Source organism: Chaetodon trifascialis, chromosome 12 (genome assembly GCF_039877785.1).
Source record: "Chaetodon trifascialis isolate fChaTrf1 chromosome 12, fChaTrf1.hap1, whole genome shotgun sequence".
NCBI classification, from domain to species: Eukaryota; Metazoa; Chordata; class Actinopteri; order Chaetodontiformes; family Chaetodontidae; genus Chaetodon; species Chaetodon trifascialis.
Window position 1 is genome coordinate 7620902 of NC_092067.1, and position 14099 is coordinate 7635000.

The following is a 14099-nucleotide window of genomic DNA, read 5'->3' on the forward strand; positions in this document are numbered from 1 at the left end:
TGGAATATTAACCCATGAGTGCAGCCAGGGTACACAGAAACTATTCGCTGACAGTACGGCGCTTGGTTTTCATGTGATGACCAAATAAAGACAGCCCTTTCTGCGATACGATCTGAAGGAAGACAGGTTCAATAGTAGCTGCAAGGGATTGACATGCGCGCGCACGCACTCACACACCCTGCAGCTCTAAGATGGCTAGACTTTGTCTTTCTTTTCCCATTTGTGCAATTAGCTACATACTTCGTTAATTGTGGTAAAGTAAGCTGCATTATTCAGAAAGGAGATATAATAAGTGACGTTTATTAAAGTAGTAGGCACACTTCTGGTGTTGCTTCCTGTGTTTTGGCTTTACAAACATGTCGTTATATGAGAGGATATGTCTCAACAACTACACACTTTCAGAACTGTTTCAACTGATCCCCACTATGCTACACATTGTCCTTGCTGAACCGAGGATCACTCTTAATGCCATATGACACTCAGTCAGATATGCACGATTGTGCAATACAATTTACATAATGTAGCTCCTTGGAAAATATCATCACTTCCGCAAAAATAAGAGGAAACCATCCGGTTGTAGCAAAGAGGAGGAAGGTCTATTGCCTCTTGTTTGACATAGTTCTTTGGAGCAACACACACACAACATTTCATATTCCGGTGTATCATTGACACGTTTTTCAGAATAAAATTATTTATGTGGCTGGTGTAATAGGATCCAGGGGGCAAGATTTTACACTGGCTGCATTGACATACTTTGGCAGTGGTATGCATTGAGTCAGTGTGGAAAGTAAAGCAAAGCCTAGCCCCCATTTACTCAAGTATTTTACCCAAAGTACAAATTTCAGATACTTAAGTATTTTCTTTTGGGCAAACCGACTCCAGTAGAGAAAAAAACACTCCAATTGTTTAACTGTGTTACTAGTTACTTTGCACATTGAGATTTGAAATACATCACATACTATCATCTTATAATATGTGATGCACTGATACAGGTCAAAATACTTATAACCCTTGATCAGCTAAAACATTAAAATGCTGCTTATATGTTAATGCTTTACCAAAATAATCTAGTAATACAAACACTGACACAATCCTCTAAATCATGTCATTATGTCATTATAAGCACTTGATACTTTGATACAGCAAGTTTTTTCTGCTGATAATACTCTCATCAAACCTTTCTTACTACATTCTACTATTGTTGCTCCAAAAATGTTGACCTTAAAAAAATCCTCAAACAACTCAAAATAGTTTTTCACATAACTTACTTTTACTTATCTTACTTGTTTTGAGCCATTATTCTGAAGTCCAGACAAATTGTGAGCGGAAATAATTGCCCTTGTGTTTCACGACTTTTTGTAAACAGCACAAACAAGGCAGGCAACTTATACTTGTGGTGTTTTCGGACGATGCGTCTCATTGTTGTGTTTGTCGATGTTAACACACTACACCTAACACCCAAATATGTTATAAGTATTTGTATCACGACAATACTTTGCTTGGATCAAAAATGTTATCAAAGCATAGGATCGCCAGAAGTGTTTTTGTATGAAAGTCATAACCGGAAGTTTAATGTTTTGTTCTCAAAGGAGCCTTGATTATTGTCTTGGCCTTTCAGTGACATGTGTGAAGTTACCAACAATAACCTCGAAAAGATTTTATACTGTTTGTCGTCAGCACAAAAGCTCCTAAACTCAGTTTCCGCTCAATGTATGTCGTATTCGTGATACTGAACACAGTAAGTTGAGTACTTTCACAGCTGCTACTCTATGACTCATACATTGAGTCTTGGGAACTGTAACTCCATCATCAACACGTACAACAGTAAAGATGTACAGAATAGTAGAATAGAGGGGATAGATCTTCAAGGTGGGAGTTCTTTTCAATCCATTTTCAAATGGTAAAGCTCCCATTGTGCTGTTTGAATACACTCTAGTGCATCAGTGCGTACTGTTTTTGACAACTGAACTTCTAAATTTGTAATGACATTACTAATGATGGTTTCTGACTTTCCAAATGTCAACAGGATGTTAATTAAGTGTCACAATAATCTGGCTTTCTAGTAAGTCATCAAGTTATGTCAGTAGATATAAAATGCCCTAAAAATTAGTGACCGTCTTTTTAATAAATGACCGATGCAGCTAGAAATGTGAATTAAATAATCAACTGTGGTATCACAGGTTTCTTACTTTCAGTCATCCGTTATTTGCATTTGAGTTGTATCCCAAGTCTGCAGTAGTAAATAATGGAAAGTTGTACTGTAAATAGATTTTCATCCAGATGCTGGCTTTTATTAGGGGGCAAGCAATCCTTAGGAGAGGTCTTCCTTTTCCTGATGAGGTGAAGAGGTAACTATAAAGACAAAGTGAGCATCAATCTGGAGGAGCAATTTCCACAACCAGTGAATCCAAAAGTTTTTAATGACTTTTAATGTGCCTGTAAATCATTGGGAAATTAGTTAGTAACTATTAAAAGGCCAATCCTCTTTTCACCCCCTTTTTTGTACATTTTATTTATTTTACACACCAAATTCTGTTCCAGTGGTCATGGTTATTTCTACTCACAGTATGTATGTCACAAACAAAAGCTGTATTATGTCTATGGTGATTCTGGAGGGAGCTCTAACAAAGGTTATCTAATCTTGGGTTTAGAGACAAAACATTTTCTATTAATTGTATTTTCTTTTATTTTGTTTTATTTTGAAAATATAATTACAAAACTTTAACAGGAAGTCTTATTTTGTTCAGAGGAAATACTTCGTGTCTGGATGTCGGCGATTGTGTGTCTGTGCGTGTTATCAGCTGACTGACAGCATTTCTGGCTGCCGTCACAACACCGCGTGCTACCTGCTGACAGCCAGCTAGCATCTCTTGGCCGAGGCTCAGCTGTCGGACGGGTTGGGTTATGTTTCCCGGAGCCAGAAGCGTACACGGAGGTTTGTGCACCACCAGCCTATGGCGGCCGAAATTCAGCCCCAACCGCAGGCTCGGAAGCCATGTCTGCTGAGCAAAATCGAGGCTTTTCAAGATGTAGTGAGCACGGCGGTCATCATCCCAAAGGAGGACGGCGTTATCAGTGTGTCCGAGGACAGGTAAGCAACCAATTAGCCTCCGAATCTTTATTTTACAACAGTCACCTGTATTCTTGTCACCCCAACAGTGTCCCCGCTGCGGTGGGTCATTGATTGAGCTCATGCCCGTCTGGTTCAAGTTAATCATTTCCAAGACGTTTGTGTGTTTGTATGTGAAAACAGTCCAACGGTTTGTAGTTATGCTAGGAAACAAACAAAAAAAACATCCTCTAACATTTAATTTGAGCGTGTATATACGCCACACAGCCATAGTAATATATATTCCATATTTTTTATATATTAATTTGTATATATTTATATGTATGTGTCATTTGACCATGCAAGTTAATGACAATACTGGCTATTTTTAATAGTGGCTGATTTTAGCTAGCTAGCTACCAAACGGAAACCCATTCACTCACTCGTGTGGCGCTGAGAGTTAGCTAGTAAAGCATGCGTTTGCCTCTCAGGACAAAGTTTAACAGCCTCGGATTGTGAACCCCAAATGGAGCTCTAGTTAGAAGAAGAGGCTTCAAAGGTTCATGTGTGCAGGATTTAGGGGCATCTAGTGGTGAGGTTGCAGATTGCACCACTTGATGCCCCTTCGCCCCTCGCCTCACCCCTCTCCTATGGTGGCTGCAGAAAAACGTAAAAAACATGAAAGATGCTTAGTGCTGGTGTTTGGTTTGTCCGTTCTGGGATACTGTACAAACATGGTCGTCTATGGACGACCACCACGTTCTCTAAAGAGCTAATTCCAAGATAATGACAACACAGCAATTCTCATTTTAAAACGGAAACATGCTCCCAAATATTATATTCCATTTCTGCCATACTCTGCTAATAGAACCACCGAAATCTTACACACTCCCCTCACTTTCCCAGTTTTACATTTGCCTGAGAGCTGTGCGTGTGTAACCGTGTGTGCATGCTTGGGTCTGCTTTTTCTTGTTTGTGCATCCAGTCTATTGAGTTTATATCTGTGAGTGCCCGTGGGTGGGTGTGAGCCTCTGCATGTTCAAAGGTTGTGTGTCCTGTAATGCCTGTTTCACCTCAATTACTTCATTACATCAAGGTTTTCCTTAATTGCTGAGCTACATGATGCAGTCTTGATCCAGGACTGCTTCCGGGAACGCACTCCTGAAATTTGTTACGGGAAAAAATGTTGAAAATGTGAACAGTGGGAGCTGCTGGCAACTCATCGCAGCAGATGAATTTATACATTTGCAACACAAGCTCATCTTTTCTTAAATGTGATGAGCTGGCTCAATTCAATAAGGCAGCAACCCAGAAAGGTTGGAGAGTTAACTTTTATTATTATTATTCTTATTCCAGTAGTTATTATTTAATTATCACTCATAGCACTATAAATGTTATAGTGGAGGTGGCTCATGACCGATGCCCCATTGTCTCAGGTAATTTTATTTCCTCCCTGCTGCTATTGCATGAGGGACAGTGATGAATGTAACAGTGACAAGTATAACAATAGAGTGGTGAGTCTGATATGAACCCAGAGAAAGTGGTGTATTGACTGTCTTTCCTTTTTGGCCACGATTTAAAGTAAACTTTTCAAAGAGAAAGTGTGGCCTGCTTAGTACCAACGGCCCAGAGTGACTGGAGAATGTAGCACATCAAGAATTTAGTGTTACACCTCAGATGCCATGAGGACGCTTGGTAATGCAGAGGCTAAAATGTCATGGTTTCACCCCACAGGACTATTCGAGTATGGCTGAAGAGAGACAGCGGTCAGTACTGGCCCAGTGTCTACCACACAATGTCATGTAAGTGTCCTTGCTTGCTTTTTTGCCTTTAAGTGTGTATGTGTATGTTTTGTGTGTGTAAACTGTTTGTATCTGTTTGATTCATGGCCTTCATGTTAAGGCAGTATCTTAAAACAAAGGCAGTGACTGTGCATAATCTTACTGATTGGCTTGCTCAGTGTAATCAAATAAGTCATGAATATGTAGGAGGGTGTCATTTTAATCAGCAGAGTTGTACAGATGACATCGACTTCTGGGAACAGGCCTGTTGTTCATTCCTGTTTTTGTTCACTCTTCCTCTGTTTGCTCTGTCCTCATCATGACGAACATAATGGATTACACAGACTTCACTTCTCAGAACGGCATGAAAGTGTGGAATTTAATTGCTCCTGAAATTAGATTCAACGTCTGAGCTCCTGTAGGATCATTCACTCTCCTCGTTTTAGTGCTGCAGTGCTGCACGTCTGTGACACTGTTTGTCCTTGTTTCCCTCCCATTGTGCAACTGAAGGAAATCCCGTGCTACCATCAGCAAGATCTGTAGCTTACAACAGCAGTACCAGAAGCTGCATATGCTTAACATTTGAGTTTACTGGTAGAAAAATGTAACTTACAATGCAAAAGATGACACAGTAATGCTACTTTCAGGATTTCCACATACAGCAAATAACATTTGTTTTCAGTTTTTATCAGAATTGAGTCACAGTTTTGACTGAACTTACTTGATTACTTGAATTTGATAACATATAGTATAGGTATAGAGTTTTGATCAAGTTTTTCACGAAATAAAGGTTTTTCCAGGCATCTGTGCATGTTGTGAGTTTCTTCATTTTAGGTTTTTCATGTTTGCTGTGCACTCTGGTAACTCTCTGAAGTTGCAGGGACTTTGGTCCTATGTTTATTATTTTTTGTCTCCTAAACCTCAGCCTTCACATCCAGGAAATTGCCACAGCATGCTGCTATCCAAAGTGGTTTAACGGTTGACTCCCTCAATATAAACAATATACAGATTCTGATATATTTGACCTAAAACTACTGTTGTCTTAATGACTTTTGCTGCTATTGAAGTATATTTAAATATGGAGCAACACATTAGACAAGTTCAGTTCCATTTTAAAATAGCATTGTTAAAATACACAAGATAAACATAGAAAACACTGAAAATGTTAAATCAAACTGCACCACGGCTGACTGTCAACACACAACAAAATCTGATCTGGTTGAGTAAAGCTGTTTGAGATGCTTTGTGTACTGCGCAATAGCACTCAGGGAGTGGACAGATTAACCAAACCACCTGTGTATGACTGTTACAAAGCTGTGAATGTTTAAGTGTTCTTGAGATGGGGGGGGGGCTGGAGTCAATCCCAGCTGACACTGGGTCAGAGGTGGGGTAGATCACGGGTTGAGAGACAACCATTCATGGGCAATTTCAAGTCAGCAATTAACCCAGCCTGCTAACCACGTTACCACTGTGCCGCTGGCTGTTTCAGAGAGATGTTAATTCAACTCTGTGGTCGTTGTTGTGGATCACATTGACAATAATGCCTTCCAGTACACTACCAACACCACAGACTAGTTGATGGATGATTTAACAATGTTTGTGGTCTAGAACACATCAGATATGAGACGCTTGTCAAACTCAGCGATGCACATTGAATTCAGAACTCAGGAAGCACATGCAGCATTAGAACCAGACAGAGTGTAGAAACAGTGTCTCCGTTACATAGTTTGATATATCAGCGGGTGCATTTTTTTAAAACTCTGAAATACTATTGGTATCTGGCTGAAAAGTCCGTATTGGTCTGCCTCTAATCAGTGTCATTACATTTTTTTAAAAGCATTTTTTGGGGCATAGTTGCCAAACAGTTAAAATGTTAACTCAGGTTCCAGTCGCTACTGTAGCTTTTCTAGAGCTCTCACCTTGACCCTGAAATGACCTTTGAACAGTCAAGCATTGGGACATATTATTTGTTGTCTGTAGTTTCACTGCCAAAATTCTCATATCACTATTGGCTTTCAAAAATGCGTGGATGATAACGCCACGACGTGTACTTCAGCAGAGCAGAAATCAGTGATAATGAAATTAGCTTAACAATACACTTAGACTGCAACGTTAATAATAGCATGCACATATACAGGCAGAATGTTCACTGTTAGTCTTGGCTGTGTTTATGTCTTCAGCGCCGTGCTCCTGTATGTCCTTTAACCCAGAGACCAGGAGGCTGTCCTTGGGGATGGACACTGGAAGTATCTGCGTAAGTCCAACCACCAGCCTGCTTCCCCTCCACACACAGCCCTCTTGCCTTTCTGTCTTTTCCTCAGTGACTCTTTGCTTTACTTGCTGTTTCAGTAATAATCACCTGAAGGATACATGTCATCCCTGCACGTTGTGTTTTCGTCAGAATGTTGACAGGAGATCTTGTGATATTTGTCGTCTGCCTTCTAGCGCATAAAGTGGAAGGCAGCTGTAATTGTATATATTTTGGTCAAAGTGTTGGCTGCTCTTCAGTGCAACAGGAATGTGTCTGGTGAGTTTGTTTATTCAATTGGAACGAGAGGTTTGTCAGCTCACTGTGAGCTGTCACTTGGTGAGAGGAAAACAAAATTTCACCCTTCCTCTTGTGCAGAGATGGTGTGGAACCTCAGTCATTATCAGATTGAACAGAATTGTGGTTCACGTGGTCTTTAGTCAGATACGCCCTGATTTGAATCAGCACTTTCATTTTCATTGGGGTTGGATTTCAATAGCAATGCAACTACTTACCTACTTTGATGTCTCGGATGCTCCACAGGCCTTCCTCCTGCACCACAGTCTTGCTTCTCAGAGGTTGCACCCTTTTGAATTCAATGACCCAGTTGCCTTTCTCATAGTTTCACCCCCATTACTTGTAGTGCCCTAAAAACAACAAAATAACCAGTGTGTTGTAATGAACATTGTAGCCTCTAGTGGCTGCTCGTGAGACCCCTGGTCTTGTTTGTTTTGAGTGGTTTTATTCTGAGAGGAGTTGTCCTGTGCTGTAACAGACTGGCCTGTACTGAACAACACTGCACAGTCCAGTCTGTTCCAAGATGCAGTGCTTTTTTTTTTTTTTTACCCTCCAGTTTTTGTTGTTTGAGAATTTCACAGTGGGAGTCATTTGTTGGCGCAGTAACATAACTGAACATTTTCTATCATTTTCCACCTCAGAACAACATTAAAATGTCAAGTTCCCACAAGTGCTTTTATTATGGGTGGTGGCATCTGAGCAGTTCCTCTTCTTTTCACTACCATTTGCACAGGCCTGCAGTTTTTTTTTTTTTTTTTTTTTTTTTGCAAATTTGCATTTACATGTTTCTGAGGTGAAGGTGGAAAACCATCGTCTTCCTGCAGAAGGAAGGCCTATGTTTCAACTATAATCCCATTTTTAAGTAATGTTCAAGTGTTATTATGTACATACTGATGTTTAAACACTAGAACATACTTTTTGCCATTTATAGATTCATTTAGTCATTGACCAGTCAGTGTGAACATTGATCTTGATATCCTGTCTTTCAGGAGTTCATCCTGTCAGAAGACTACAATAAGATGACCCCAGCACGCACCTACCAGGGTAAGAGAGGAAGTGAGCTTGTGCGTGTGTGCATGCGTGTGTGGGTGTGTGAGTCAGTTAGTGTCACACATGGGTGGAAGAGAACCAAAAGATACCATTATTGGTTTGTGTTATTATTGTGTCAGGTGAAAGCACCAGAAAAAAGTCTGTATGTAAGCGATGTTACTCCTAGAGGCAGTAACACAAAAGACACTAATAAACTCAGATTATCTCATAGAATAGAGCCCCCTTTTGCTCCCATTGAAGAAAAAATAAAGCCTGGAATTGCCCTTGCCCATATAATAAGTATTTTAATTTTCTTTGTATTTGAACTAAAAAGACAAAAGTGGAACTGTCTGATACCAACAGATACCTTGTAATGTAGTACTGACACCTGTGTGGCAAACCTTCATGCGTGACATCAAGTGGCTCTCTGAAAGGTGTAATTGAGCTGTTCATTGACCCTTAATAGGTTCACAGGTTTAAAAGCATGTTTTTTAGAGTTGTCGTTCTGCTCAGATTCTGCAGTTCTCTAAAGTCTCTGGACCATATTATTTATTACTGTTTTATTACCCAGGCAGTTTCTGAGCCATTCACTGCTAATAGAGTCTGCTCAGCTCTGTGTACTTAATGCTTTGAAACGTCTGCAGCCTGAGGAATCTTTGTTCTCTGGCAGTGTTCATAATTCATTTCTTTCTTTTAAGTATAACTCACTCAGAAATAACAAGACCTGAGCACCACTGATCGATCTCCACATGCCTCCTCTGCAACCTCAGCTGCATTAGATGTTTTTATCACATGAACACGCATACAAGCCTGGAAAACTGGATTCTTAGACAAATGTGGAGTAATATTATATCTGACTTATGTGAGTGTTTTTCTGATATGCATTGTGTGGCTGTTTGTTCTGTGAAACTGTACACTTCAAATATGTAAAGCAACTGTCTCTGCATGTCTGCATGTCTCAGATCTTTCCTTAAAGAAGGTGGAGGTGCTGGACCTTTATTCTCTGCTGTAGCACCTTCCTCTGTTAAATGTGCATTTCTGTGTAATTTCAGCACACTAAATGTGTTGATTATACACTGTTTTGAAATTGTTGACACCATCCTAAGATTTCTGTGTTGACCCCTGCACTCTGATTGAAGTGAGTGTGAAACTGGATCTCATGTGTTGGATTTCTGTGCATTTTTGTGTGCCTGCAGCCCATCAGGGCAGAGTGACAGTGGTGCTTTTTGTGCTGGAGATGGAGTGGCTTCTGAGCACCAGCCAGGACAAAAACTTCACCTGGCACTGCTCAGAGAGTGGCCAGCAGCTGGGGACGCATCGTACCGCCGCCTGGGTTTCAGGATTACAGTATCCTTTAATGCCCCCCATCCCCTCCTGCTCTGTTTGCTGTCGACTACTTGGCCCTTAGAGTGCGCTCAGTGAACTTGACAGCCATGCTTCCTGCAAAATAGAGTGCAGTGGATGTAACCAAGTTGGAAGTGGCGAGCCATCTTTGGTGCTTCAGACTGTGAAAAACATCTGCCTTTTATTATGACAACACAGTCTATTTTAAGGCCACAGAAACATAAGACAGGGCAATTGAGATTAGCTTCCAGTTAGTTTGTACTAATGGGAAGGGCTAACAATAGGCATCAGTCATGCTGTTGTCAAGGAAACGGTCTGAGTAGGTTTCTGTAATGGCCAGATGAAAGGCTGTGAGTGCTCAGCAGCGACACTGATCCATACCAATGAGCCTGCCATGCGGCTGTTATAGACTGCTCTGTCTCCTGTGAGCCTCTACATGCTAACCTGCGCGGTTCTCAAACTGTGTGTGTGTGGGGGGGGGTCCTCTCAGAGGAGCATCGAGCCATTGCAGGCAGTGCACACTGGACTCGGGGATAAATGACATTACTACAGATGTTTTTTTGTGTCTAAGAATTATGGCATCTTAGGGAAAGTTTTAACGTTTACCATTTCTTATTTGGACCACAGGATTCATTGAAATGTGAGAGGAAACTTGATGTTATTTTAATGAACCATTCAAAAAAATTTTTTTTAGCTCAACTCCCAGGTATTGTTAATATTTGATTGGTGGTTTGGTTTGGGGAGGAGAAGGAAACCACTGATCTGTAGATGTCTTTGTCTTTTCATTTGTAAATCACCTAATCTGTGCTCACTGGTAATGACTGAAAATATATAATCTCAGGTTCCCAGAGAGGGAAAGAAAATTGAAAACTCCAATTCCTGTAATTAGATTTGTATTGATTTTTTTTTTTTTAAAACAGTAGTATTTAGATTGGATGGGATAATCGGGTTATTCCTTCTGCAGTCGTTGTTTTTCTCTTCTACAATGCGAACAGTGTTGTAATGATTTTGGTCTGTAGTGACTTAACCAGGTCAGAGGAGGACTTTGACTAAATGACCAGTGAAAGAGCCAAGAGTCATCCACTGACACACTGGAACTCCTTTGCTGACTCTACAAAGGGCTTTGACTCAAATCTTACATTTCATAGTTTACACACCCATAAAACCATTGGTTCACTGCGCTGCGCTGTGCAATTTTAGATAAAGATCAGAATGAATGCATCAGTAGTTTTTCTGCAGTATCTTCTTCTTTGGCCTTAATCTTAACCCAGGTTTGATGTGGAGACCAGGCACGCCTTTGTAGGGGACCAGTCTGGTCAGGTGACCATCCTGAAGCTGGAGCAGGACAGCTGCAGCCTGGTCACCACCTTCAAGGGACACACTGGTACCACACACACACACACACACACACACACACACACACACACACACACACACACACACACACACACACACACACACACACACACACACACACGCACTCTGTACACAGTAGTGCTGAAACGATTGATCCATTTGCTGATTCTCTTGATCATTGTAAGTAAAGTATCTTGAATATCTTGGTTTTGAACCGCTGTTTGGACAAAACAAAACATTTCAAGGTGTCACGCTGAGCTCAGGGAAGTTTTGATGGACATTTTTCACGATTTTCTGGCAACAATTATTCTGTTAATCAATAGAATGAACAGATTGATCCATATTCAAAGCGATCGCTGCAGATGTAGCACACACATTGCTGAAGCTCTGAATTCTTGCAGCCTCAGCTTATTGTACAACACATGAGCTCTGACATTGTTGAAAAAGACAAAAAAAAGCATTGATTGTTTTTTGTTTGTTTGTTTGTTTTTTTGCACAATATCTGTTCAGATGTGCTCTGTGCAAATCTAAATGACCTAAATGGCCTTGCTGCTGCATCTCAAAGCCCAGGTCATTTTTGCTTCTGTGCTTTCTTACACTCACATCTCTTGCAGAAATTTGTTTGTGAGAATGAGCCAGTGTCTTTTCCTGGTGTTCCTCATGGGCTGCTTGTTTCTTGTGCTGATATGAGAGGAGCTATTACAGAATGCAAATCACAGAAACTTGAATTTTATAATACTTGTTGTAATTATTCATAAAATTGCCTATTCAAAACTATGTTGCACAGTTTGTAACAAATAATAAAACAATACAACTTAAATGTGATAATTAACACCCAGTAATGAAACAGGTACAGCTTTGGTCAGGAGGGAAAGGGAATAGAGAGAGAGGAACCTTAAATCTTTATGCTTAAATAATTTATTTTATATTGTGAGGAATGTCACATAAACCAACAAGATTCAGTAAGCAGCTGCATTAAATTCATGTAATAGTTAATGCTAGTTTGGAGGCAGGTGGCAGATTTATTGAGCTAGTTCAGGAGTAACTTTCAGAGCTTTAAGTCCCTGATGATCTTCAGCGTTCAAGAAAATCTTTTGCAGCTGTCGCTGTGGAATCTGATTCAACAAAGGAGGCAGTGAAAATGTCATTTACAAGTGTTTTTAATGGGATTTAAAGTCTTTAGATACAAGCTTGATGGTTGGTGTTGAAGGATAAAGTGACATCTGAATTAGTGTCAAGATGACTTCAGGGCCAGGAGCTTGAATTTAGTGAAAGGTTTCCCTGTCGCATTCAGGTATTCACTGACTGTCATTTAAAATATCAGAAAAGCAGTAAAAAGTCAAGTCATAAGAGTCATGATTAACACTGTCATTTCAACAAATCAGCCTTTAGGCTCAACACATAGAATCAGTTACAGAAGAAATATAGTTTTTAAAGTAAATGAAACAAGCTGTATGAAAACCAGTGCAAGACAGCCCCGGGGACACCAACCCAGTTCCTAAATTTATCACTTTTGATAGCGTGATCAGAAGATCATAAATAATTCTGACTAGACTCATCACCAGAGCTGTGATGATAGTTTGTGCACTGACCTTGGCGTCATGTACGTCCTTGTGGACTGACCTTTGTGAGGCTGTGTAGTTTGTCTGTATTTGTCTCACAAGTTTGTATATATGTGTGTTTGTGTGTGTGTTGTGCTTTGCTTCAGGTAATGTGACGGCGTTGTGTTGGGACCCGGTCCAGAGGGTGCTGTTCTCCGGCAGCTCAGACCACTCCATCATCATGTGGGACATCGGAGGACGCAAAGGCACCGCCATCGAACTGCAAGGACACAAGTAAGAGTCACAAATGTCTCCTCTTGAATGTGTCTCTTCTTCAGCTGGATGGACAACAGCGACAAGTTGTACGCTTGTCTGTTTTGTTCTGTTAGACTGTTGTTGTCTTTTTCTGTGGTATTAATATATTTTAGTGTTTTATTGAATGGGAAACGTGTTGTATTTATTTATTTTTTGTCGCGAACCAAATTACCTTTGAGGGAATATTAAAATGCCTATCAAGCAAATTAGTTTGACCTCTTTCAGAGCTGCACTTTGTTATGCAAATATGATGGTGGTTTTACATGTTGTCATAGCACATGCACATGCATTCAACTTTAATTTGCAGCATGAGAGCTCTATCTTTTCTAAATTCAAGTTTATTCTTATTCTATTTTTTAGCTCATACAGTAGTTTCTATGCATGTGTTTATGTTTTTAAAAGAACGTTTTTCTTACCTTCCTCAGGTGAGTTTAGTGTAAATTCGGTGTTTTGTTTTATGTGATTTGCTGCTGCAACACTGCAATTTCCCTTCGAGGATCCATAAAGTACTCTGTTTATCTATAGTAACTTTCTGTGAAGGTTGCATTAGGTCAGACGTACAGACATTTCTGCCACACTTCCAACATGGTGCAAGTCTGAATTGAATGGCATCAGATTAACAGAAGGAGAAATCAGTCTAATAAACATTAAACACTGAGAAAAAGCCAATTTAAAGTGGTTGAAGAGATTCTTTTCATGCCGGAGCAGTCTATAAAAACACCTTGACTTTGATTTTAAAAACTTGGTATTTCACAGCAGTCATAGGGCCCCTAGTCTCTCTAACTTTTCATATAATTCATACAAACTGTCCACAGTATGAATATCCATCCAAACATGTTAAATAGGCTCCAGCAAACAAGAAGCACAAACTTACATGTTTTTATTTTCAACTTTACTTAAGTGCTATCTGATTGCAGGTCAGTAGGCAGCAGTTTTCTATATTATCTCTGTTAAATGGTGACATTGGTGAGAGAATTCATTAAGGAATCTGGGTTGATTAGATGGGCATCCTGAATGCTCATCATGGTCGTTGATTAAGTGACATCAATAAACAAAGTCATTCAACTGGAAGATAACTTTAAAGAAAAAAACCTTGAGACTGTTCCACAGCAGTGCCACCGCTCTGTCTCACATATGAG

General features: G+C 40.1%; 1 protein-coding gene across 1 annotated transcript in view; it reads left to right on the top strand.

Annotated features, from left to right (window-relative positions):
• The first annotated feature begins 2737 nt into the window (after window positions 1-2737).
• Window positions 2738-14099, top strand: part of wdfy2 (WD repeat and FYVE domain containing 2) — a 20737-nt gene continuing 9375 nt past the window's right edge. Inside the window, exons 1-7 of the mRNA XM_070976031.1 lie at window positions 2738-3091; window positions 4784-4851; window positions 7011-7084; window positions 8365-8419; window positions 9601-9751; window positions 11020-11132; window positions 12813-12939. Coding sequence (XP_070832132.1) covers window positions 2955-3091; window positions 4784-4851; window positions 7011-7084; window positions 8365-8419; window positions 9601-9751; window positions 11020-11132; window positions 12813-12939 — 725 coding nt within the window. The 5' untranslated portion in view covers window positions 2738-2954. The remainder of the gene's footprint in view (window positions 3092-4783; window positions 4852-7010; window positions 7085-8364; window positions 8420-9600; window positions 9752-11019; window positions 11133-12812; window positions 12940-14099) is intronic.